Source organism: Sciurus carolinensis, chromosome 12, assembly GCF_902686445.1.
Source record: "Sciurus carolinensis chromosome 12, mSciCar1.2, whole genome shotgun sequence".
Classification (NCBI taxonomy): domain Eukaryota; kingdom Metazoa; phylum Chordata; class Mammalia; order Rodentia; family Sciuridae; genus Sciurus; species Sciurus carolinensis.
The window spans coordinates 115,351,785-115,376,584 of record NC_062224.1 but is presented as its reverse complement, the minus strand read 5'-3'; the positions used below and the strand labels follow the sequence as shown (position 1 = coordinate 115,376,584).

The following is a 24,800-nucleotide window of genomic DNA, read 5'->3' as shown; positions in this document are numbered from 1 at the left end:
GAGGACAGATATGTCCAGATTTCAAGGTTTACCCTAAAGTTACAGTAATCAAGACAGTAAAATACTGGCACAAAGGTAGATTAAATGGAACAAATGCAAGAATAGAAACAAACCTTTAAATTTATGCTCCGTAAGTTTGTTGGTGGTTTTTTTTGTTTGTTTTTTACACAAACATGGAAGAGAAAAAAGCCTTCAACAAACAGTTCTTAGGACAATTAGATACCTTTATGCACAAAAACCAGTTTCAACTTTTACTTTTTTGCCATGTACAGAAATTACTAAAATGGGCCAAAAGCATAAATGTAAGAGCTGAAACCTATAAACTTGTAGAAAAAGGCGAAAGATCTTCATGATTTTGGATTAGGTAAAGAGCCCACACAGATGCTGCACCAAAGCACAAGCCCTTAAAAAAAAAAAGATAGCCTTGCCTGGTGGCACATGTCTGTAGTCAAGCCTGTAATCCCAATAACTTGGGAGGCTTACACAAGGATGCAAGTTTGAGGCCATCCTGGGCAATTTACTGAGGCCTTAAGCAACTTAGTTGAGACCCTGTCTCAAAATAAAAAATGAAAAAAAGGACTAGGAATGTGGCTCAGTAATTAAGCATCCCAGTACAAAAAAAAAAAAAAAAAAAAGTTAAAATGTGCTTCATCAAAGCTAACATCTTCTGTACTGCAGAAGACACCAGTACAGAAGTGAAAGCACAAGCCCAAGACTGGGAGAAAATATCTACAGGTCATGAACCTGATGAAGGAATTGGAGCTGCAATATGTAAAAAACTCTTACAACTCAATAGTACAAATGCAGACAGCCCACTTGTTTTGTTTCGGGGTGTTTTTGTTGCTGTTCTTTTTGGAAGTTGTTTGTTTTGAAGTACTAGAGATTGAATTGAAAGCTTTTAAGATGTGAGGCAAATATTCTGCCACTGCCTTGGAAACTCAGTTTTTTTAATGAGCAAAAGACTTTAATGTACATTTTACCAGAGAAGATGCATAGTGACCAGTGAGTGCGTGAAGGTGCTGTGCTAGACTCTGCACACCTGTCAGTCAGGTGGTGGCATCTTGCTTTGTTGTTAAGGGCATTGAGGCTCAATAGGCCTAGATTCTCTGATCAAAATTGCCCAAGTAATTTAGTTGCCAAGAACTTAGGGCCATAAAAGATGTCTTTTGATGGAAGCGTGACTCACTGGCTGGGAGAATTAATTTGAAGATCATGTTGTTATACCATGTTACTTGGGTGATGTTCAAATTGGAGATACTAGACTGTATCTTTTAGAGTAAGTATTACAGCCAGAAATGAAACAGTTCCAAATAGTTTTTAATCCTAGCCTGTATTAAGTTCACCCAAAAGATTTGGCTGAGATTTTTCTCTGTAAACCTACAAATTTTAAAGAGATACTGAATGATTTGAAAACAGTAGTGTAGAGAAAAGAAACAGCCATTTCAAGCCATTTGACCTCAAGACATGAAGTCTTAGGAAGATGGACTTTGAAAGGGGAGTAGCACTATAAGTAAGACTGGGCCAGGTGAGGTGAGAAGTTGTTCAAGAAAAGATTGAAAGTACATTGAAGTTTCATAGCAGTAGAAGGAAAATAAGAAAAGACGTTTATCTTCCTGTAGAGCCAGGACCAGGTCCTTAGGGAAGAGGACAAAAGTGGAAGAGTGTGTGTCAATCTGCCCAAGACAGGATACAACACAGCCTCCGTGGCTCAGTGACAGCCATAGATTTAACACCGAAGAAATAGCAACAAAAATGGAATGAAGGACACTTACAAAGGTGCCACTGCACTGGGGCAGCTGCAGTGAGACAGAATCACCTTTTTCACATTTTCCAGAAGGGCAGAAGGAATGGGTCCTCTCTTAGATGTGCATGATATGCTTAGCTCATTGAGCCAGAGGCCCCCAAACTGCGTTCGTGGGAGGTGGAAGGCAGTCACCGCTGGCCCAAGAGACACCTGAGCTGCTGCCAGTCTGCAACTCGGGAAGGAACCTGGGGAGTAAGCGGGAGGGAACTGGCCTCTCAGCTGTTCAGAAGACAGCTTCTAGACAGATCTCGAATTTGAGACAAGGCCGTTACAAGAGAAGAGAGTCTCTGGCAGCTAGTAATAAAAAGGGGGGAAAAAGTGATTTTACCTGAGATTTTTCCCATATGGCCTATAATTTCTATTTTGATTGGTCTGGTTCTCTTACACTACATTGTTTTTCCTATATAATTTTGTTTGTTTGTTGGTACTGGGGGTTGCCAAGGGTACTTTACCACTGAGCTACATTCCAGCCCCTTTGATTTATTTCTCAGACAGGCTGTCTTGAGGCTGGCCTTGAACTTTGGATCCTCCTGCCTCAGCTTCCCAGCCACTGGGATTATAGGCATGCCCCACCATGCCTGGCTTATATATAGTTTTGGGGGCTTGGGTTTTTGTTTTGTATTATGGGTTGGTTGGTTTTCTGCATTTAAGTTTTCTATCCTGAAAAAGTTCCTTAGGTTCTGCTTTATCTGTGTATGTGGTCGCTCACATATTAGCGTATAATAGGTTTCACCACATTAAGCCCTGGCTTGCTCTAGATAGCCTGTCTTTTAAGTCGGAGGGCCTGTTCCACACTGTCTCCTGCAGAGAGCATCCCTCAGCTGGTTGGCATCTTCTGCTTGGTGGAAGGTCGGCTTTCCTATGCCAGCCTTATGAGCCAGGCCTGCCTTACGTGGGTGGCAGCATTCTTTAAGTCATGCTTGCCTCTGCACCCTGACATACCAGCTCCAAGACATGTCCTTGACCTGTGATACCCAGTATGACATCTACTAACTACGTATGGTTTCATTATTTTTGTTTTGTTTTGGACTGGGGGTTAAACCCTAGAACACTTAACCACTGAACCACACCCCCACCCTTTTTTATTTTTTGAGACACAGTCTGGCCTTGAACTTGTGATCCTCCTGCCTGAGCCTCCTAAGTCATGGGATCACGGTGTTCGCTGCCTCACCTGACCAGAAGGCCATTCTCTAACCCAGCCTTCCTTCCAGGCACTACAGACAGCACCTCCAACAACACAGCCACCGTGATCTCCACCGCACCTCCAGCTTCCTCAGCAGTCACGTCCCCGTCTCTGAGTCCCTCCCCTTCTGCCTCAGCCTCCACCTCTGAGGCATCCAGTGCCAGCGAGACCAGCACAACACAGACCACCTCTGCTCCTTTGTCCTCCCCGCTTGGGACCAGCCAGGTGATGGTGACGGCATCGGGCTTGCAAACAGCTGCCGCGCTCCAGGGAGCAGCACAGTTGCCAGCAAACGCCAGCCTGGCTGCCATGGCTGCTGCTGCAGGGCTCAGCCCAGGCCTGATGGCACCTTCACAGTTTGCACCTGGGTAAGGCGCCCTCGTTGTGTTCACATCTGAGAAGCAGTGGGCACGGTGCCCAGGAACTGCTGTGGGGAGACTTCATCACTGTCTTACGGGGCGGGGGTCTCTAAATGGGCTGTCCTGTGGTCACACAAGGACCTTGATTCTGGAGCTGAACCCAGGTTGCTTGGCACTCAGGTAAGGGCAAGAGCCACACCTTTCTCTCCACTTGAAGACCCAGAGCACCTGGTCGCTGAGCATCTCAGTGGTGGGGCTGGGAGAGAGTCGGGAATTCCTGACTCTCACTCTCATGCTGTCTCCACTAAACTCTCAGGTGTCTTCTTTCTAATTCTCAAACACGGATGAGAGAAGCAGTAAGGAGAGTACTGATTTTGTTATTTTTGTCAGGAGTATCATCAAGAATTTTCCTTTTCTCTGAAGTTTTATTTCGTTGTTTTGTTTTGTTTTGAAAAAAAGGAAGTAATTCAAAGAAGAGTCAAAATGACTATAAAAGTCACATGTTTTGTGCAGACCACACAACCTTGCTGCAGCTAAGCTTCCAGGAGCGCAGGAGCTCAGAAGCAGCAGGGCACCAGTGCTCCTGTCCCGTTTCCTCTTGGTCCTCCGAGGGTGCTGTCAGGCTGACCCTGCGTCTTGGTGTAATGTCTGGCCCCTCTTTTGACTTGCAGAGGTGCCTTACTCAGCCTCAGTCCAGGGACCCTGGGCGGTGCCCTCAGCCCAGCTCTGATGAGCAACAGTACACTGGCAACTATTCAAGGTGAGTTGGGTCCTGCCTTGGTGAGCTTGTCGGGGATTGGGGATGGAGGAGTCTCCTCTGCAAGAGGCGAGCGTGGCGGGAGAGGTGGTTGAGTGCTGACTAGCTTGTTCTTGAGGACTGCAAAGATGTCCTTGTGAAAAGGCCTTGCGAGGACTGGGGATGTAGCTCAGTAGGTAAAGCGCTTGCCTTGCATGCACAAGGTCCTGGGTTCAATCCCCAGCATCACTGGGGGGAAAAAAAAGCCTTGTGTTCCTTTGTAAGAAGAAATACCTCTTTTGGTATCTTTAAGAAATCAGGATTTTTATGCTGATGTTTACTTTCTTATGTGAGTAGTCTTGGAGGCAAAGTTTTTTCCTCCAAATAAATGTATCCAAGTGCTCATCTAAAACCTTTCTCAAGGCAAACTTGGCCAAGTAAGAGTCCCAGCCCCACCCTGCTCCTGAGACATGGGGGGTGGTCCTGTCATGAGTGATCGATCAGTAGAGCACAGGGGGCAGATGTCTAGGGCGTTTTTATTTCTCGAAGGACCGTCAGGGTAGAGGCTCATTCCTCTTGGGTTACAGTGTTTCCTCCAAGCCTGTGTGGGTCCCTGTCCGCCCTTCAGGGCAGTGTGCATTCCATTCCCCACCAGGCAGGGTTGGTCCCACTTTGCATCTGACTGCTGTGTGATTCAGGGGAGCATCTCCTGATATTAATCAGAACATTGTTTTCTCAATTACCTAGTGCTTATGCAAAGATTCTTGGGGCCAAAAAATAAGGTATTAGCCAGCTTGGCTTAAGATCAGTGTGTCATAGCTGTGTCTGTCAGCATGCTGTGGAGAATGTGGACTTGCAGACAGACCACCTTGTGACCTTGATTGCCGCACATTATTTTGACTTTTTGATTGACCAAGTTCTATCTAAATTGATGGTTAGATCTGTAAAGCTTTTTGCTGTACAAGGATTTCTTTTTGGACTAAATTTATAATTTATTTCTCTCCTACATTAGGATGTGTCTCTGGGCCGTAGGGATACTACAGTCATAATGCCTGACCACAGATCTTACTCTAGGAAGATCTAGAATTGGTCTATGACCCTACACCTGGAATATGGGGAAATTCAGGTTGCACCAAGCCTCACTATTGTGTGGTGTTTCTGTGATGATGTCCAAAGTCAAGAGCATTCCCTTCAGCTATGAATTATGTAATCAGCCAAAATTTTAGTTTCATCAGAAGACCCCTGAAATCTACATATGGGGTGAAGTTATGTGAGTGGGAGGATTTGGGAGTGTTACCAAAAGTCCTAATTATTCTAAATAAGATATTGATGATGGCTTTCGTGGGGACCAACAGCATCCTAAAGGAACCCTCCCCTGCTGATGATGTGCTGACCTTGGCCACCCACTGAGGCCGTGTGCCTCACTGCATCCCTGCCTCAGGTCTGCCCAGGAAGTGAGAATCAGTCAGATCGTTCACTGTGGTGATATATGATTTATTTTATAACTAAAGCCTTTTATAAAGACTTTTTTTTGTATGAAGAATTTGCTCAAATTTATCCACAATGCTAATTGGTTTGATAAAAGCTTTTTTTTTTTTTTTGTGGTGTTGGGATGGAACTCAGGGCTTCATGGTGCTTTACCAATAAGTGACATCCCCAGCCCAACAAAAGATATTTTTAATGTTTTAATTAGTTTATCTAATTTTTGTCTTTTGAACAGAAGTAGTTTAAAATCATCTTCATTGAAGACAAATTACTGGCTTTAACAAATATTTCTAGATTAAATGAAATAAATTTGGGGTTTAAAATTAAAAACATGATTAAGACAGTTCCTAAAACTCTCCTTTGACCTGCCCTGCTGATACTCATTAAATTATATTTTTCAGTCCTTTACACCCTTCAAAAGTATGAGTAGATTTCAGTTGGTATCAGTGTAGCACTGTGGGAAATAAACCAGGGGAGGGCTGCGCTTTTTCCTGAGCCGTAGGATGCGGAGCTTGATGAAGTGCGGCTCGGCTTCTCCAGCATGGCGCTAACGCTCTCCTTCCTGCCTGTTTCTTGGGTCTGTGTCTAGCCCTTGCTTCTGGTGGCTCTCTTCCAATAACATCACTGGATGCAACTGGGAACCTAGTATTTGCCAACGCAGGCGGCGCCCCCAACATCGTGACTGCCCCTCTGTTCCTGAACCCTCAGAACCTCTCTCTGCTCACCAGCAACCCAGTCAGCTTGGTTTCTGCCGCTGCAGCGTCCACAGGGAGCTCCGCACCGGTTGCCAGCCTTCACGCCGCCTCCAGCTCGGCAGAGTCCATGCAGAACTCGCTCTTCACGGTGGCCTCCGCCAGTGGGGCTGCCTCTACCACCACCACTGCCTCCAAGGCACAGTGAGCGGGTGCGGAGGTGCTGCCAGAGCCTGGGCCACTCCGCGGTGTGGTCAGGCTGCCAGCCAGCTAGCAGACTGCAAAACCTGATCGGCTCCCTCACCACGGGCGAGGGGCGAGGCAAGCGAGAGAGGAAGTACACATGCCAGAAGAGGAGAGGATGGAGACGAACAGCATTTGCCTAATTTTATAATAAAACACTGTCTTTTCAGGATTGCTTCATGGATTGGAGAACTTTCTAACCAAAAATTTAAAAAACAAAAAATCAAAAACAAAAAAAAACAAAACAAAAAAAAACAAACAAAAAAACAAGTGGAAGGACTACTTATCATCTCCAGCAGTCGTGATGACAAGCTAAGGTGGGTACCAGTTCCAGTGTAGGAAGGGATTTCTGGTTTGTCTAGATTTCTTTTTTTCTTAAAAAAAAAAAAAAAAAATCATTTTTATGGGTCTGTTGTACAGGCCATTAAGTCATAACAAGATGTTTATAATCGTATCAATTGCATTGGGGGTTCCTTTCTTAACTGGTACAATTTAGGCAGGCCTGTATTACTGTATCTCTATTGTTGTTGTTGTTGTTTTTATATATATATATATATAGTTTGGACATGTTTATCTCTTGCTCCTGGATCCTGTTTCAGTGAGCTCCCACACTGTGGGGAGGGAGGGTTGGGGCAAGGGAGACTTACGCTCTTAACTGCGGGGAATGTTCTTGCTGGTTTTCTTATCCTCGAAGACTCTTACAGAGGTGCTAGAAAATTATTTTCTTTTGCCACTTATGCAAGAGGCTGGTGCAGAAGCTGAAGGCAGTGTGTGCAGACACTCCCGCCCAACGTGCCCTCCCCCAGCAGGCGTGCCTTTGGAGCACTTTTGTGTAGGAAGGAATTCCTGCTGAACTGTAGCTCTCACTCACCCCAATCATGGACCGCCCCGAGGTCCAGATCCTGTGGTGCAGCACTGCTGCTTTCCGCTACCCTCATGGGAACAGCTGCACGTGTTGCAGGCAGGGTTTGGTTCCAAAGAGCAAAGACTACTGCAGACACCTGACTTGGTGGTTCTCCTGATTTCTTATCTCCTGAAAAATGCTCCTACTGTTGGTGTGTTTGTTTGTTTGTTCCATTTTATGGGAGTTTTTCATCCAAACTTCTTTTGAGTTAGTTGGCAAAGAACAAATTGACTTCCTGGTATTGGGGAACTTTTCCGTTCTCTACTTTCTGAATTCTGTTAGACTGTGTCCGTCAATCCGTGTGTCCAAAAGAGTCCCTGAGAGGAGCCTGAGGTTGCCAGCTTTCCCTCTGGAGCACCGCAGACTTCCTTTCCGCTGGATGGCTCATCAGTTCTAACCCCCCCCCAGAACTCTGGGTTCTCTGACTGACAAGGCACTTGCTGGCGGGGTGTGGGTCCTGCAGAACCTCTGAACACAGGCTGCGCAGGAAGGCGGTGCCCCGAGGGGCTGCTCCTGCGGGGCGGGCCCAGGCAGCACACGTCTCTCTTGTAGAGAGATCAGTGCTGCCGCGTTTTCAGGGTGTTTCTAGACTGACTGCATAAACGAGCCAGTGGAAGGGAAGGGCTTGTGGAAGCAGATCAAGAGGAATCGAGGGCAACAGAGAGCTTCTGCTCCCCTTTCTGCCAGTGTACCATTATTATACTCTCTGTACCAAAACTTCTCCGAAAGACTGACTCCCCGCAACGTAACTTGGTTAAGTTTCCCTTCTTACTGGAGGGGAGGTTCCCTTGTGGTATCCGTGGCACTTGCTTCAATCTCGAGTGGTCCCAGGACTGCACTTTGTCCCCTCTTTGAGCTGGGGGTTGAGAAAGAGCTTTCCTTCTGGTGGCTCTGCTTGTGTCCATAGGGAACTGGGATTCCATGTATTTGTCTCTCCTCACCATTATTCAGGAAGGCAGTAATACTGACACAAATGTGTGCCTGTGTGTGAGAGATTCAAGTGGGAGACAGTCAAATTAATATTAAAGGTCAGAAACATTTTAGTCCCCTTTTAATCCTTTAGTTCCTCTTGTTTTATTTCACAAAGTATTTAATTACCACCCCTAAATTTCCTCTTACCTTTCACTTTCCCTAAAATCCCCCTAAAATCGGTGAACTGCAAGCAGGGAAACTAACAAATGTCTATCCACCTTTTTGTGTATGGTGTGTGGTTTCTTTTTTTTTTTTTTTTAACTAAGCTTGAACCAAAGTCAATTTTTAGCAAGCTGCTGTACTAATGGACTAGTTTATAACGTGCAGTTCAGACACATTGAGGAGATAGATGCTACTGACAATTTCTTTTTCATTTGTCTTTATTAATTTTATATAAAAGTTGCTGCTTGTTTTTAATCTTCTATGTTGGTAAATTGTAATATCCTCTGGGCAGACATTACCTTGATTTTTAAATAGTTTATTTAGGTTGGTATGTAAATAGAATGGCTGTGTCAGTTACTAATTTCTCTTCACTCCATCAACTTTTTCTCTGTTGTAGTTAAATGTAGTCTCTTATTCTGACTTGACATCTCTAACTTAAGTCTTTGCAAATGATTTTAGGGCTATTGATAACACTGTGGCTGCCCATAGTCATAAATCCCTCTCTTGGGAGTGGTAGAAGTTAGGAGGAAGGATTTCGTAAGAGAAATGCGAATACTCACTGTATTGGATCAGAGCAGGTGTAATATAAGTTTCCCAAATGTTACCAAAGGAAGTGTCAGGCTTCAAGGAACTCTGACTCTGCCCAGTGGGTTAAGAGGAAGGGCAGAGAAAGTCTGTTTTTGTTTTTGTTTTCTGTGTGACTAAAAAAAAATTCCTTTCCCAAATAAGCTCCACCAACAAACTCCAGTACTGAAGAAAGATACTAAGCTTTAACTGTCAGCACAGTGATCTCTGAATCCCCACCCTGTCTATATTCTGTAGTCACTTTGGGATATGGGGATTCTGTCCTTTTTTTTTTTTTTTTTTTTAATGTGAATCACTTGATGAGGGTAGATCTTAAGCCAGCATAAAAATCTCTGTTGAAAAGAATAAATTTTTAGAGAAAGATAACTTTAAAACTTTTTCTCTTTTTTTCACTTATTTAAAAATAAGTTGTGAAATGAAAGGTACTTTTACACATGTACACATGAAACACTAATAGAGCTGTTGGTGGGTGTTTCATTCAGAATCAGCTCCCCGTCACCATCCCTAGAGACTCTGCTGATCATACTGCTTCATGATCACCTTAGTCCTTGTTTATTTTATATCATTCCTTTTTTTATCATCTCAAGAAATGCTCTTTGAATTGCATGAACTATCTCCTCAGGTGCGGTACTCAGACTTAAGTCTTTAGCCTCCTTTTCTGGGGGCAGTCTTCAAGCTAAAAGGTCCAGTTGACCAAAAAGAGGTATTTGGTAGAGTTTCTGCGTCTGGGGAGGAGGAACAGGCAGATCATTAGGATGCATTGTGTTCTTCTTTTTTCTCCCTTAATGTTTAGACAAGTTTTATTTCATCCCTGAATTTGGTTAACACATATTAAGCCAAAGACTAATGTTAAACGCATTTTAATGATACTGTATTTGCCCATGATAAGGGGCCATGCCTAGGGCTGGTGAATGTAGTGGTTTAGATCCTGCTTATCATGAGTGATGCCATTTGGTCATGAACTTTATTTATATCCTGTGTAAATCTGAAGGACAGAGCAGAAAGACCTGCAAAGGAGCTTCTCACAGGAACAATATTATTGTTCTAAGAAATAAGTTAAGCGCTATTTCTGAAGTTCAATAGGCAGCTTTTTAGAATTAAGAAAAAAGTATATCACTTGACTGATATAATACACACTCCCATTTATTTATTGTTAGAAAGGTCAGTACCTTCCCAACATACTCAGCTTGTTGCTTGAGAATGGAACCAAAGGAATGCAACTTTGACTTTGTGCAGAAGCATGCCTGTTTATACTTCATGGTAGCATTATTATAAATGAACACTCTTCTGGCAAACGGGAAAATATCAGTTAGAAGGTTTCTAGTTCATCTTGCCAATTCATTCTACGTGTTTGTTTGTTGGGAAAGAAAAAGCACAATTATTCCTCTTTTTAATGTTATTTTGTCCATCATCTTTCGTTTATTAGGAAGATGGGGAAATAGTCTGTGTATTATCCAGAAGCACAAATATTTGCTTGACAGAATTTTTAAATTCAGCCCAATCTTCAAATTCTATTTTACATGCTGGAAGAACTGAATACATTTGCAAATATAGGGAATCCCTGTCAGTTAGAATCCTGATAGAAAACATTGCAGTTAGGATGGTAAACACTTGGCTTACAGAGAAGCCCTCTGCCTTCATAGTCTAACATGGCTCCTCGCAGTCTTTCTTGATGAAGAAAGAAATAAGATCCTTGAGCTAGGAAGCAGAAGAGAAGTCTCTTTCTTTTGTTTTTCCCCTAAAACAAAGTGCTGCCCAGGTGTGGAGAAGTGAGGTCCTCCGGAAGGCAGTCTGCTTTGACCTGACCATAAGGAACCCCAGAAAGCCAGCCTGTGATCTGAGAACCCTTGGTCGAGGAGGGGCTGCAGCAGTTCCTTAGGAGAGTTTGGCCAAGTACTTTGTCATTAAGTCAGCATTTAAACTTGAAGAGTTTAAAGTTCATGTATTCTTCAAACTCTTTAGGCTGCCAGTACTAATGGAAGAAAAAGACTAAAAGACCTGAAATATTAATTACCTGGGTGGAACAAGAACTGGAGCATGAATTTGCTTGTGACCGCCGTGCGTTCACTTGAGTGAGTGTCTGTACAGAGCCTCTGGCACTCACCCTGTCATCGTAGCCCTGGTGTCTTGAAGTCATTTTCAGTCTCTAACATTTTGAGGATGATACTTTCTAAAATGGTAAATCTTGGTTTTTATCTTTACTTTTGAGAAGGGGAAAACCCCTTGGCATTCCTGTGAGAGTAACTGAGGCCAGCTGTGTGCAGGCTGGCGCGGTGGCACCAGGTACACACCCAGGCCGGGACGGGAGGCAGGGGCCATCACTGACAGCTGACCGAGTCCTGTCCCTGTTCTGCCTGACTCCTCTTCCTCCAAGAGACTTAACGGGACACCCCTGAGACCTCCACCACGACTCGAAGGGGCCCCACTAGCAAGGCCGGGAGCGCGTTCACACCACGCAGCTGGCGTGCAGCCCCGTGCCAGCCGCGCACTTCCCTCAGCCCTCCCTGTCCTTGAGGCCTGGTTACTTGCTGGACTCTGCCCTGGCCTGGTGGGGCTCTTAGGTGGATCTCGAGTCTGGGTCTCCTTTCCTCCCCTCCTTCCCTGCGGATGGATGCTTGTGGGCAGCTGCTGGCTTCTGGCACCTTCATAAAATACCTCAGCATAGCTTTCGTTGTTGCAGAACTGGTTTAAACTAAAAACCAAATAAATAAAAGAAGAAACTTTATAAATAGTGGAAATAATTCTAGCTGTAGTGTTTAGTTGAACTAATGTTCATTATCATTGATAAACATGATCGATACTGTATGTATTTGGGATCCTGTTTATAGGTTACAATTTAGGGTTAGGGAGGGTCGGGTGGGGGAGAGGATGATTATGTTAGAAGGAAAATGTTGTCGTGTGTGTTTTCCTTACGTCTGTCCTGCCGAAGGAAGCCTGGAGTCCCTGGGGCTGGGCTTGGGACTTACTGCCCCTCTGAGGTCTGGTCTGCAGCGCAGGGCACAGTGGCCTGCAGGCGGTGTGTGCGGGTCACCTCGGGAGCACTGAGCCTTCCCGGGTCTACTTGCCCCAACCTGCCAGCCTCGCCTGGTGACCACTACCTCTGTACATACAGACGCTTAGGCAGAGGGCGAGCTGGCCATCGGGCGTGTGGGGAGAAGTAGAAGCAGGAAGACACGCACCGACTCCGTGAGCAAGCAGTGAGCGATGGCCCTGACCTAGACGGTGAATGTGGTTCTTTGTGTCACCCTCTGTCAAGCAGTCGAAGGTTGTGCTAGCAGCCCAACATTTAAACCTCACCTCCTCTCAGACAAAGACTAGTTCTGTGTAGACCAGAAACACAAACAGAAGAAAAACCAGCAGCCTACTCCCCACACCTGTGACAAGGTGCGACCTTTCAGGACTGGCTGGTTGGTGGATGGAGGGGAGGACTGTTCTGGGCGGGGTGTAAAGAGAGGCAGTGGTGGTTTAGGAGAACAGGAGCCCTCTCTGCCCATGCCCCTGGCTCCCTGGGTTCAGATGCCGTCCTCCAGAAAGGCTGTTACTGAATAAATGATCATCCATCTCACAGAACTCACGTGGGGTTTGGTCCGTATACCAAAGACACTGCTATGTCGTTGCTTATCCTTGGTTTTAAAAACAGGTGGAGAGAATAGAACCAAAAAGCTGGAATTTAGAAAAGCTTTACCTTGTCTCTTCTCTCACCTTACCTTCCCTCCTACCCTGTTTTTTGAAAGAAGTCTTGGTTATTCTGCCTTTAGAAAAGAGATTTATTTTGTTTCACTCTGCTGGCTCTGTAAAGATGGATAGAGTTGCTCAGTGTAGCCCTGATATTCTTGGAATTGCTGAGAAATTTGGGGAGGGCAAAAGATGGGGTAAATTCTTTATTTTCCTTTATCTGATACTCAGAGCTGTACAGCCTGTTTGGGTTCAGACAGTGTTTAGATGTGCTTCTCTGTTCTGTCTCTCTTAAGAAGCTGCATTTTCAAGAGCAGGATTACAAAGAAAACCAGAAAGTTCTCCTTTCTCCTGTAGAACTGTTTCTGGGCTCTGGGAAGCTGAGCAGTTCCTTGTCTTGGTGTGCTGTAGATGGGGCACAGACGGGAGAGAGGGAGAGAAATGCGTTGCTCTCATAATCGACCTTCAGAAATGATCAGGGTGCAGAACCTCAGAATGGCTTTCCTAGTCATCTTATTGTTCCGACACGTAAGAGCAGTCTTGATATTGTGTGACTTTTTAAAAGCTAAGTAGGTTTCTGAGTAGATGGTAGGGATATTGAAGGCGAGAGCACTGGAAGCAAAGCTGTGGGAAGCAAGATGTGCAGGGAAGGTGTTTGCTGTTGTCATGCCCCTGAGTCTGTCCCATGCCCAGTGCCAGCTTCTGGTTCAAACCCAGGACACTTCCAAAAGTTGAGACCCCCAAAATAGTGTAAAAAATGTTGAGGTCTGCTGCAGAGCTTTCCCCGTGTACCGGTTCGTTATGATTTAAGTTGGCCACAGCCTCACAAAAACAGATGGAGGCTTCTTCTGTAAATTGGCAACAGCATTGAATTCGCCACCATTATATCCCGAGGTCTGCAGGCGGACAGCTGGATGCAGTGCTGTTTTGAAATGAGACTTCTGAAACCTTAGTTCCTTAAAATTGGGATCTCTTACAGCAGAGCCTGTTCCCATCTAGCCCTGGCCGTCCTGGAGTCTGAGGAGCAAGAGGCATGAAAGCACTTTGAGAGGCTCAGGCAGCGTCCCGGGACCCCATCTCCAGTTCCATGCCCACTCGGGTCTGCAGAAGGCACCTGTGTCTAAGAGTGGAGTGGACTAGTGCAGCCCGATTGTGTTTAAACAATTGAAGGAAGAGGGGGGACCTAAACTGCAGGACAGTAGGGAGCACGGACTCTCCAGCAAGCAGGGTGTCTCCTCTAAGGTCGGTGGAGGGGACAGAGACTCTCCCAGCTCTTGGCTCTGCTCGCCTTGGGCACGTGCCCAGTCCTGGGTCCACCAGGTCTGACCCTGCGGCGTTGGTGAGTGAGGAGCGTGGTCCGGCCCGCGGGCCTGGGAGCTGTTGTATACCTCATTGCCCACTCGTGACTGAGTGGCTTGCTTTAACTTCCTCTCAGCCCCACAGAGCTGCCCAGCCCACCCTCCCTCTGGCCCGTAGCATCATGGGACCTGTAGGGTGGGACCCCCAGAAGCCTCTGAGTGTCGCTGCTGAAGGCTACTGCACGCTGGGGGCGGGCTGCAGGCGGCGCCTCTTTCTGTCGCAAGGGTCTCCCAGGTCTCCTAGCCTTGGCTTTCCTGCCACCTGCCTTGGGCGTGCCAGCTGTCTGCGCCCCGCCCCGTGTTTCTGACTCTGGCCGCACGTTGACTTCTGCCCTCCCTCGCCTCCCCCTGCTGGGGTCGAGGCCGTCCCCTTCCCGAGGCTGGGTCTGCCTTCAGGACCTGGGTGGAAGGGGGACACCAAAGGCTCCTTGGAGCTGACTGCTGCGTACACATTTCACTTTTTCCTTTGACATGACCAAAAACAAGTCCAAATATTTAAGTTGTATTATTATTATTATTATTATTATTTGACAATCTTTTATCCAGTGGGCTCTCAGAAGCTGCATCCCCAGCCCTTTCGCCTTTTCTTTGAATGTAGTGCTCGGCCTCCAGTTCTCACCCGTAAAGCTGAAGAAACGCACGCCAGGTCCTCATGCTGCTGCTATAAGCCAGGGGAGGGTGGTTTCTTTGTTTTGTTTTGTTTTGTTTTTAAATTTCCAGCCAAAACCAAAGATTTCTTAATGATTGTATAAACTCAAAACAAACAAAAAAACCAAAGAAAAGGGAAGTGAGTCTCCAGTAGGCGGCGGGCCTCCCACCAGGCCCCAGGCCGGGCGGGCCGTTTTCCAGCCGGGGTCGGCACTTGCCAGCTTGTGAGCATGCCAGGAAGCAGATTGGCATTTCAGATGTCCCAAACCCGTCACCAACATTCTCCATCCAACTGCAAGCAGGGCCACCGTGGGGACTCAGCTGGTGAGACTTGGCACAGGGATTGGGGCCAGAGCTGCTGCTGGCCTGGCCACAGACCCCGCAGAGTGGGGAAGCCGAGGCTCTGGCGCTCGGTTGTCTGCTCTGCAGGGCTCCCCCTGGGGCCTTCGAGCCCTGCTCTCCCCCTCTGAGCTGCTGGGGTGGCCGTCTGCCTGCGGAAGGCTGCAGGACGATGACCGGGCTCTCCTTTCTCCAGCGGCTTTGTTGTCCTCGCAGCACCACTGTGCACTATGCATTGTACTTCACAACCTCTCGCGCTAGGTCGATGCCTGTGACTTTTTAACCTGGGGGGTTGCAAATGAAGGAACTTTTTACATGGACCTTTTTAATCTCAGTTGACTGGGGGAGGGGGGTATTTGGTTCTAGGGTCATACAAGCTCTATCCCAAAGCAAAATCCAAATGTTAATAATATTAGCCTGATGCAGATACCAAAGAGAATTTCTTTCCTGCAGAACCTTAGACTTGTGTATTAAGTACGATTACCCAGCACTTGCATTAGTCTAACCTCAGTAATTCCAAAGCTTAGATGTATATTTTGGTATATTTCTGGGATTTAAAAAAAAAATGTCGTTTAACTTCTTGTTTGTTTCAGTGTAATGCTCTTAAAAGTCATAGCATGGAAATAATTGAGCTGTCCTATTCTTAGTAGTTTGAAATAATAGTATTTTTGTATGTTTCGGGTGTGTCTGTGTATGTACTAACATAACAGTTTTCACTGCCTAGGTGTTCATAATAAAAAAGAAAATGAAAAAGTCGTGGGTGTACATAATATTCAGTAATGATCCTCCACAGTGTCATCTGGTCACACTGTCACTGATGACTGTGCCCAGCCGGGTTTGGTTTTGTTTTAAAGAAGCAGTGATTGTGTTTTTCTAAAGGTGTTTTCCTTTTCTCTGTCTTCAAGTCCCCCGAAGACTTAACTCCCCCGCCTTTTCTTTTCTTCCTTAATCTTTCTTGTTCTTTTTTAATTACTGATTCAGGGGTGTTTGTCCACTGTTGTCAAGGGAGGGGCACAAGGGGAATTGTCCCCTGACCTCCTGGAACTTTTCGTTTTATGTACTTTGAAATGTGAGTTTGAGTTCTTTTTTGTGGAAACTTAAGATGTGGTGTAAATGATTCTTTCCAAACTTGTCCAGCAGCTTTCATGAGGCAGTGACAATTCCTGAGTAGTTTATGGGAGTCCTTTCACATTTCTCCTTAGGTGACTTTGCATCTGGGTGGCTATTGTGTAGCCTCACTGCCCCAGAGCGCCCGTGTAGCCATTCCCCTCTGATAGGAATATTTCGTTAAGAATCAACTGATAACTTGGAGCACGGGTCCTTGTTACCTGTGCCCCTGGGAAACAAGGGTTTCCTGGTTTTGAAAACGTGAAACAGAACGACTTTACCTGCTGGGGAATTGGCTAGTCGTGCCTCCCAAGCCTGCGGAGGTGGTGGGGCCTGTGAGCGGTGCTGTCTCTTCAAAAGTGCCCTTTATGTGACCCCTCCTGCTGCCCGCGGGGCCGAAGGCTTGGGAGAGATTGCATAGGTGCCAGTGCATCGGAACGAATTGGTAGATTTTGTGTAGATGCATTTGTCTGCTGTAATTTTTATATATATATTAAACTTACTGTAACTGTACAGTTCATTTTCTGTTGTAAAACATCATTAAACCATTTTTCAAGTGTTTTCACACTGTTTCTGTGAGGTTGCTGTGTTGGTGTTCTGGGCCCCTCACCCGCGTTCGCGCAGACTACTCACCGTGACCCTTCCAAGCCGCGTTTCACAGAGGTGCTCAGGACCCCAGAGTCACCGCCCACACGCTGGCTCTGCTCCTCCCCTCAGGCTCCTAGGCTCGCGGCGGGGGTGCTGTGGCCACTGCCTTCCCCTCCCCAGGCCCTTAGGGTGATCTGGTGGGACCTGGTGTGGAAGCAGTGAGTCTCCTCCAGGCCCAAGTGCTGCGTGTCACCAAACCCGCAGGCCCTCGCTTGATCCTGCCAGGGGGCCCCAGAGCTCGTCCCGCCGTGTGCACGTGAGCCTGCAGAACTGGCTTTGAACTCCACTTGCCATGCCATCAAGCACTTCGTGCCCGACCCTGAGCATCTGGTTTCCCGGGAGTCCTCTGAGGGAGGTTGGTCCCGACCTGGCGTCTGGGTCTCCTGTCTGAGGCACGTGACGCAGCTGCCTCCAACTGGTTGTGCTGTTCAGCACTGGTGTCTTCGTGAGTCGTTGGTTCCGTAGAAAGGAAAGTTGAATCTTAAGGTGACCCTTCCAGAGAGAAGACATGACCTTGTTAGAAAGCTCTGGGGCCTGGCAGAGCCCCACAGGCTGACGTCTCACGTTTGAGAATTTGAAGGAGAAGAGAGCGCTCATCTCAAGATGAGGCCACTGCCCAACAGAAAGGCCAAAGTGGGGAGACGCGGGTCCTCTTCTCCTGCCCGTGGGAAGTTTCTTCCTAGAATAATTCCGGTTCTTCACAGAAACCCTTTCTTTGGGAAAGACAGTGGCATGCTCCCCAACATGAGAAAGACTTCAGCAAGTCAAACCCCCGTGTCACATCCTAAGGAACAGGGTAAAGGGGTGGGACCCGAGCTGCCATCCCACTTTGTAAGATGGGTCTGTTCTGACGGTTCCTGGGGGCGGGTGTGAGGAGCGCCCATGAGAGGCTGTTAGCTGAGTCTCATCCGTAGAACTCAACCCTGTTTCACAAAAGTGACTGCCAACTCACAACTGAGACCACCGGAGTCACCAGGACATCCCAAGCCGCAGGTAGAAGGAAGACCGGCACTGTACCTGGCCAAACCAGGGCATGGTCACCCCCCCAGAGAGGTCCTCAGCCTGCCTCAGCCATCCGCCCTGTGTGAGCGGGGCGTTGGGTCTGCTTGCAGGAAGAACCGCGACTCGGCTCTGCTGCCTCAGTGCGGGTCCCACTCATGATTCCTTGACTTGCTGGCGTGTCTTTACCTGCTGCTGGGCCTCAGGAAGGGCAGGGGTGGCCGCTCTCACCTGCCCACAGGGCCTAGCTCTCCCGGGCGCTCTGCTTTCTCTGCTCTGCTCCATCAGCACATCTGCTGGATTCTGTCCCAACCGCTTTCTGGGTACAGCTGTGCTGTTGGGAGCCGGGTAAGTCCCCACCTGCAGCTCCAGCCCCATGGCGCCCTCCTGGGTCCTCTTGGGACCCCTGTGACAGAACTGGGTCAAACTGATTTTCAAGCCAGCCTGTAGGTCACACAGCCCGTGTCTGTCTCAACAGATCCAGAACTGAGGTCAGCACGGGCCCTAGGTACAGGCTGCTCATTTCAAGAAACAGAAGAGGACTTCAGCCTTAGAGGCCGAGGGGAGAGGCTCCCCGCCAGCTGACTACAGATTGAGGGCCTCTGGGTTGTCGCCCGTGCCTGGCAGCAGTGCACGTGGCTGTCGGAGTCCCAGGTTTTCAGGGGCTTTTACTAGATGGCCTTGGATTTCTTGAAGCAGTCAAGGCAGAGGCTTCAGAGTGATTTCACAGTGTTTTAACTGGTGGTCCTGACGAGTTGGGGCCCTATGAAGAGCCCCTGCGTTAGGAAACCAGCAGGGGCAGGCACCTTTCAGAGGGAAGCGGAGACCTCCGTTGCCTCTGTGCAGTGGTGTCTGCTGCCGGTGGGCACGCTCTGCTCTCAGCACCCCTTCCTGGCCCACTGCAGGTCTCCTGCCCTCCAAAGCTGGGCATGATGATGCAGGGCTCCTTGCCCATTGCCCTTTCTGGACTGGGGCACAAGACCAGGCCAACACGACTATGCTGGGAGCTGCCCTCTCCATCCTGAGGCTTGGCCGCCGGAGGTGCGGCTCTTGCCCGGCTCTGACCCCCATGGCGGCCTTCTGGGCAGACATACCGTGTCCCCCGGCGTCTCCCGGGAGCATGGGGGCACCACCTTCCCAGTGACTGCTGAATGAAGCTCAGAGGACAGCGGCGGTTTCCGGAAGCATTTATTACGCACGATAGGCTTTAGCAAGCCAGTATAAATTAGAACCAAGCGGAGCAAAGAGGGTTTGCCCCCACGGCCACGGGCCCCATAGTCACACCACAGGGCTCAGCGCGCTGGCTGAGGCTTCTCCCGTTGTGCCCCTGGGATCCCTGGTGCCAGGGAACAGGGCGGGCAGACTCTCCCTACTCTCACTTCCACACTTGGTTCATACTCCTAACGACACTAGCCGTTCACTCTAAGGACACTTCCTGTTCACACTCCACTTCCTGTTTTTTGAACCAGGTTGTGCCCAACTCATTTTCCCTCCCATTGCGTGAACCCGTGAGGGTGAGGATAGCCTTGCACGTTTTTCCATCCCCAGAGCACCTGGCACACAGGGTTGGTGATGCGGAGACGCCCGAGGGAGGACGCCCCCAGCCCTTGCAGGGCACTCCGCCCGCCCTCTGCCAGCCCTTCCAGAGTGGCCCAAGCACAGGTCATCTTGAAGTGAGGGGAAATTTGACAGCAGAAGCCAAACTCAGAGCAGGAACGAAGCCACTCAAATTGTGACAGAACAGTACAGACAGGCTGTGTGTGACCCTGGGGGCTTCCCTGGGACTCCACAGAGCAGACAACCCAGCTGTGAAGGAAGTGTCCCCATCCCCAGGTGAGGACATGGAGCCAAGGGAGAGGGCCTCTCTCCAGCCACCAGCAAATCTGAGGTCCCAATGGCAGGGTCATGACCATGAGGCTTTGCTCCCTTAGAGCCCAGGGACCATATTCTTTGTGTGACGGCTTGGAATTGGAGACCACCAAATGTGACAACTTGAAGCATCCTGTTCGTGGAGGGAAAAGCTTCGGTGGCTGAGAAATAGGAGGGAATGAGGTGGGAAAGCGATTGTCCTGTCTCACGATCGATCGGCATCAGCAGGGTGGGCCGTGAGTGGTGAGACCCACGCTGTTAGCGCGGGGGCAGGGCCTGCATGTGGAGAACATTGTAGGTGTCCTTGGTGGCTGGACTGAGGCCCTGGTGAGAGCAAATGGGAAGAGTGGTCAGGAGCCTGCAGCCACCTGTCTGCAGCCTGCCCAGGCCCTGCCCCAGCCTCCAGGACCAGGAGGGGCCCCTCGCCCGTCGGTGGGACCCTGGCTGGGAGTGCTGCTGGAGAGGGCTCTGCCACTCCCAGCTGGGCTCTCACCCTCACCCCACTGCCAAAGTCCTGCATCCTAGGTGCCTGGACCCAGCCACCTTCCTGTCAGAGCAACAGGAAGAAGATCCCACCTCCAATACTGAGCTGCAGTCTCTGGGAAGGGCCAGGCAACAGAACAGAATCTGCTGTTCTGATACCTGGGGACTAGTCACAGGGAGAGTGGATGCTCCTTCCCAGTGTGTTCGCCAGCCAGGTAACAGACCCTCAAGGTGCGCCCGACCCCACTCAGATGGAAGGCCCCACCCTTCTCCCCCCGGGCCAGCAGCCAGGTTTCTAAGGCTCCCTTTTGTTTTTTGGTTTTTTTTTTTTTTTTGGGTGCTGGGGATCGAACCCAGGGCCTTGTGCTTGCGAGGCAAGCACTCTACCGACTGAGCTATCTCCCCAGCCCCTAAGGTTCCCTTTTGATTTCACTGTCCTCAGGCAAACCCAGCACCAGGCACCTGGAGAAAATGAACCCCTGGGGACCCTTTTAGAGAAGTAGGCTGAATATGCTTAGTTTGCATAACCATTTGCACTAATTTGCATGAGCCAGGCACCTCATTACCATAACAGTTTTCCTTTTGAAGTTGCCCTTGCTCTTTCCTCCATCTCCCTGCCCATCCTCCCAGATCAGGGCAGACTGGAGGCAGGGTAGGTCGTCTGCAAGGGCCCAGTGTGCATGCCGACACCGGCAGGAGATCACTTGTAGGATCCTGTACCCACACCTTTCTGCACCTTTGGGGAGCTACAGCGACCGCCTGTCTGCCGTGGCCTGGTGCATGGGGTGGCCCAGCCTCCTGGCTGGAGCCACATAATCTGATGGAGTGGCTGAGTCCCAGCCCTGCTCAGGGACTTCTTGCCAGTGTACTTGCCACTGGCCCGCAGGAGGAGCCTGAGCTCACAGGCTGTCGGCAAGGACTGGTACCACCAGCAGCCACGCAAGCAGCCTGCCCTTACCAGCGTGTGCACCCAGCAGGGAGCCCGGCTCTTACCTGGTACAGGCCATCCTGCCCCTTGCCTCTCCGACGCTGCGAAATGAGAAGGGGACATACGGGTCAGTCACGGATTCCTGCTCAAGGGATCCCCCTCTGGAAAGTCAGGTGACTGTCCAAGCTCATGCCCCTCCCCAGAGAGAAGAGGCCTCTCAGCACCTGGCCAGAGCTCTGCCTCTGCAGAAGGGGAGGTGTGGCTCTGATGAGGGCTCGTTCACTCTGCCTCAGGCAGAGCCCCAGGATCTGGCCCTGTTGCCACAGCCTGCAAGTGGCCCCCTGCAGCTCTTGAAATTCTTGACCTGTCGTCCACTCGTCAGGAATGGACCTGCACAGTGGTTGTGAGCTCTGGGCGAGTCCTCGGGCACCCTGTTTACTGCATGACCTGGGGTGAGTCATTTACCTTCTCGTGCCTCGTGGGGCACACATGCATGTCTCACCAGGTCCCTGGGGGCTACATGGAACCCCTGTGCCAGGCGCTGGCCCTGCAGGCATCATGGACACATGGAGCCTGCCAGAGGGACTCGGTGTTCCCTCTAGCCATCTTGAAATTCTTGGTCACTTATGAACAAAGGACCCTGTACTTTCATTCTGCCCCGGGACCCCATCCCAGGCAGCGACTCTTGGGCAGACCTGAGGCCCTCAGTGCTTCCTGTTAGTGACCACTTTGACTCGCTTAACTGGAGAGACCTGGAGTCACGTTGCCCCTGGGGGCCACCAAATGGGCTTCTGTAAGTTATAAGAGGAACAGATGGGAGGGGTCCTGTGACAGGCATACCTGAAAGCCGCTGAAGAACCCTTGGAAGCCACAAGCAGCCACACTCACCTCGCCTTTCGTCCCAATCTCACTGTAGGCCTCCGCCATCTTTTCTTTCTGCAGAGCCTGGAGGAGAAGGCAGGAGACACTGACTTACTCAGCATTGCAGAAAAGAGGGCTTTCCCAACAGAGGAGGCCTCGGCGCCCAGTGGCAGGGCTCCAGGGGTAGGCCCTAGCCTTGGGCAGCGAGCCTCTGTCTCTCCACCACCTTCCCGCTCCTCCACCCTGGGAACCTGCTCTGAGCAGCGGCTCTTTGCACGAGGCTCAGACATAAGACGCGGAGTTGCAGGCCACGTCAGGCAGGGCCACTGCACAGTGGGAGCACTTGCCCAGGCTATGGAGGAAGGACAGGTGGCTCCCTTCCCGGTAGATTGCCCCATGCAGGAGCCCTTAGTGGCCTGGACAACAAGCAGGTCTACACCAAGGGTGGTGGGGTGGACCTCTCAAGAAGAAGCACTCTGCACAGCTGTGGTCCCAGCGCCTTCAGGAGGCCCAGGTAGGAGGGTTGCAAGTTGAAAGGCAGCCTCAGCAAGACACCTCTCACAATAAAAGGGACTGGGGATGTGGCTCAATGGCTCAGGGCTTGCCTAGCGTGGGTGGGTTTGAGCTTAATACAGGGGGAGAAAAGCAGCCCTCAGGAAATAGCAGCCCCCCAGGAATAGCAGCGCCCAGGAGGGGTGTCTGCCCAGCTTGGCCTGCAGTTAACCTCCCTCCCCACAGGCTGACGGACCTGGGGACTCCTGCAACAGGCCCGAGGCTAACAGCAAAGGCAGGCAAGGGCAGGGGACAGGGACAGGCTACAGGCAGAAAGCACCGAGCGGGCAGGGAGGGCCGGACAGGAGAGGGTGTGGGAAAGCCCCTCCCGCCCTCCTCCACTGCCCACTCACGTTGTAGACGGCTTCCTGCGGAGTCTTCCTCCTCTGCTAGGAAGGACAAAGGAGGGAAGGTTAGGTGGGCAGCGTTCAGACCCCCAGCGAGCCACGGCCGGGTCCTGCCCCCACGCCCGCTCCACCCTGCGGGCGCCACCTCTCTCCACCCGCCTCCTGCCCTCCGCGGCCAGCCAGGACACCGTCAAGCCTTGCTGCACCAGGTAGCTCCTGCTTGGTTGGCCACACCTGCACACACGTCCCCGCTCCTGTCCTGCCTCGGGTGTCTGCTGACAGCCCGTTTGTCCTCCAGGGTGTTTCTTGAGTGTCTAAAGCTCACAAGTGCGCACACCTGGAGTCTCAGCCACTTCGTGAAGACTCGTCTCAAAAATAAAAAGCCTGGGATGCAGCTCCCTGCGCCCCACCCCAGTTCAGAACACAGAACGCTCACAAGGGGGACGTGGGCTGAGGACGAAAGCCCTGCAGGCCAGCCCTGCTCGCAGGTCCTTGGTCATGCCCAGACTGCGCCCCCCCGCCACAGGCCTCAGTCCAGGGAGCGGAGGGGAGAGAGGCTGAGGATGGAGGGGGATGGGAGCGTCCAAGGAGATCTGTGACTCAGCTGGTAACCCATCCCGCTGCAGCACACACCAGCCCAGGCTCAGGGCCTGGGGCAGGTGGCAGGTGTGACCAGAAACACCAAGGGCCACTGGGCAGCTTCTGTTGGGAGCCCTGCTCCTGAGGGGCCTCTACTCCGACCCACTGGCTACTCCCCTTGCCAGCAGGGTGGGGTTCACAAAGCCACGGGAGCCGGCTCTGACCATGCTCTGGAGGGTACTCAGGACCAGAATCCCCGCTGAGTGCTCACAAGCCTGCCTCGTGTGGACCTCCTCCTCAGGCCTGTCTTCCTGGGGGCAGACGGTGGTGCCACGTGTGCCTCCCAGGGCAGCCGCTGAGCTTAGACGTGAGGGCCAGGTGTATTCATGAGCGCAGCCCCTTGTGATGCAGGCTGGAGCCCACGGGAAGGAGGAGGGCTGGCAGCAAGTGGGGTCACATGTGAGGGAGCCCGGCTCAGGTGCTGTGCAGTGGGCCTTCCCGCAGGCACAGAGGTGTCCCTACCTGCTTCCCTCCCACCTCAGGGTCACGGCCCCGATGCTTGTCCAGCACATCATAGTCCTCTCTTCGTCCTAGGTTGAGTTCCTAAAATAGACAGGAAGGTGTCAGACCTAGGATGGGGAGGATGGGACCAACAGGACCCGGGAGCCTGCTTTCCCTCCTGGTGTGGCTCACAGAGAAAGAGAACAGAGAGCAAGGTGAGGGCTGGAGGGAACTGGGCCCGCTGGGTACCATCACCTGAGAGAAGCTCTCAGAGCACAATTGTCACGGTGACGGGGGAGGGACCGCAGAGTCACCAGCTGCTTTTCTTACTATATGCTGACCGATCTAATGGGATAATAACAACATTCCCTGGAGCAAATAAGGAAACCCAGGCTCCTAGCCAGTGATCAATCGGACCAAAGTCCCACTGAAAGGGGCCATGGGATGGCCATCCTCTGCTGGGAGGATCCTCTGCAGCCTCTAGCCTTGGCAAATTGCTGGAGTCTGGGGGGCTCACTGGAGGCCGGCTACATCTTTGGCTACATGGTGCATCACGTGGCGAAAGGACAGCCTCCTCGCAGCTCCTGTGTCGGGGGCAGACAAGCGGAGAGCCGGCGGTGCACTTACGTTGTAGAGCTGGTTGGAGCCCTGCTGCAAGGCGGCGACGTCTGCGCTCCTGCCAAACTGCAACAGAGCAGCGAGTGATGGCTTCGCGGGGCCCAGCCTCGCCACCCTGCCCTGCCCACGCTGGCGGCCCCTCTTCTGAGCTCAGCTGCCCTTT

At 50.4% G+C, this 24,800-nt stretch overlaps 2 protein-coding genes across 7 annotated transcripts in view; one reads left to right on the top strand and one right to left on the bottom strand.

Moving 5' to 3' along the window:
- Pou2f1 (POU class 2 homeobox 1) overlaps positions 1-6,916 on the top strand; it is a 170,340-nt gene extending 163,424 nt beyond the window's left edge. For 4 of the 5 annotated variants that reach the window (XM_047520076.1, XM_047520074.1, XM_047520078.1 and 1 more), the window contains 3 exons: positions 3,004-3,355; positions 4,018-4,106; positions 6,157-6,916. In XM_047520076.1, coding sequence (XP_047376032.1) covers positions 3,004-3,355; positions 4,018-4,106; positions 6,157-6,467 — 752 coding nt within the window. In that variant the 3' untranslated portion in view covers positions 6,468-6,916. The remainder of the gene's footprint in view (positions 1-3,003; positions 3,356-4,017; positions 4,107-6,156) is intronic. The other variant, XM_047520075.1, reaches the window with a different exon arrangement.
- A 12,154-nt stretch (positions 6,917-19,070) lies between these two features.
- The window catches only part of Cd247 (CD247 molecule), a 60,033-nt gene continuing 54,303 nt past the window's right edge, over positions 19,071-24,800 (bottom strand). The window contains exons 3-8 of one of the 2 annotated variants that reach the window (XM_047520827.1): positions 24,647-24,703; positions 24,041-24,121; positions 22,946-22,981; positions 22,068-22,124; positions 21,245-21,280; positions 19,071-20,092 (exon numbers count right to left, since the gene is read on the bottom strand). In XM_047520827.1, the coding sequence (XP_047376783.1) occupies positions 20,027-20,092; positions 21,245-21,280; positions 22,068-22,124; positions 22,946-22,981; positions 24,041-24,121; positions 24,647-24,703 (333 nt within the window). In that variant the 3' untranslated portion in view covers positions 19,071-20,026. The remainder of the gene's footprint in view (positions 20,093-21,244; positions 21,281-22,067; positions 22,125-22,945; positions 22,982-24,040; positions 24,122-24,646; positions 24,704-24,800) is intronic. The other variant, XM_047520828.1, reaches the window with a different exon arrangement.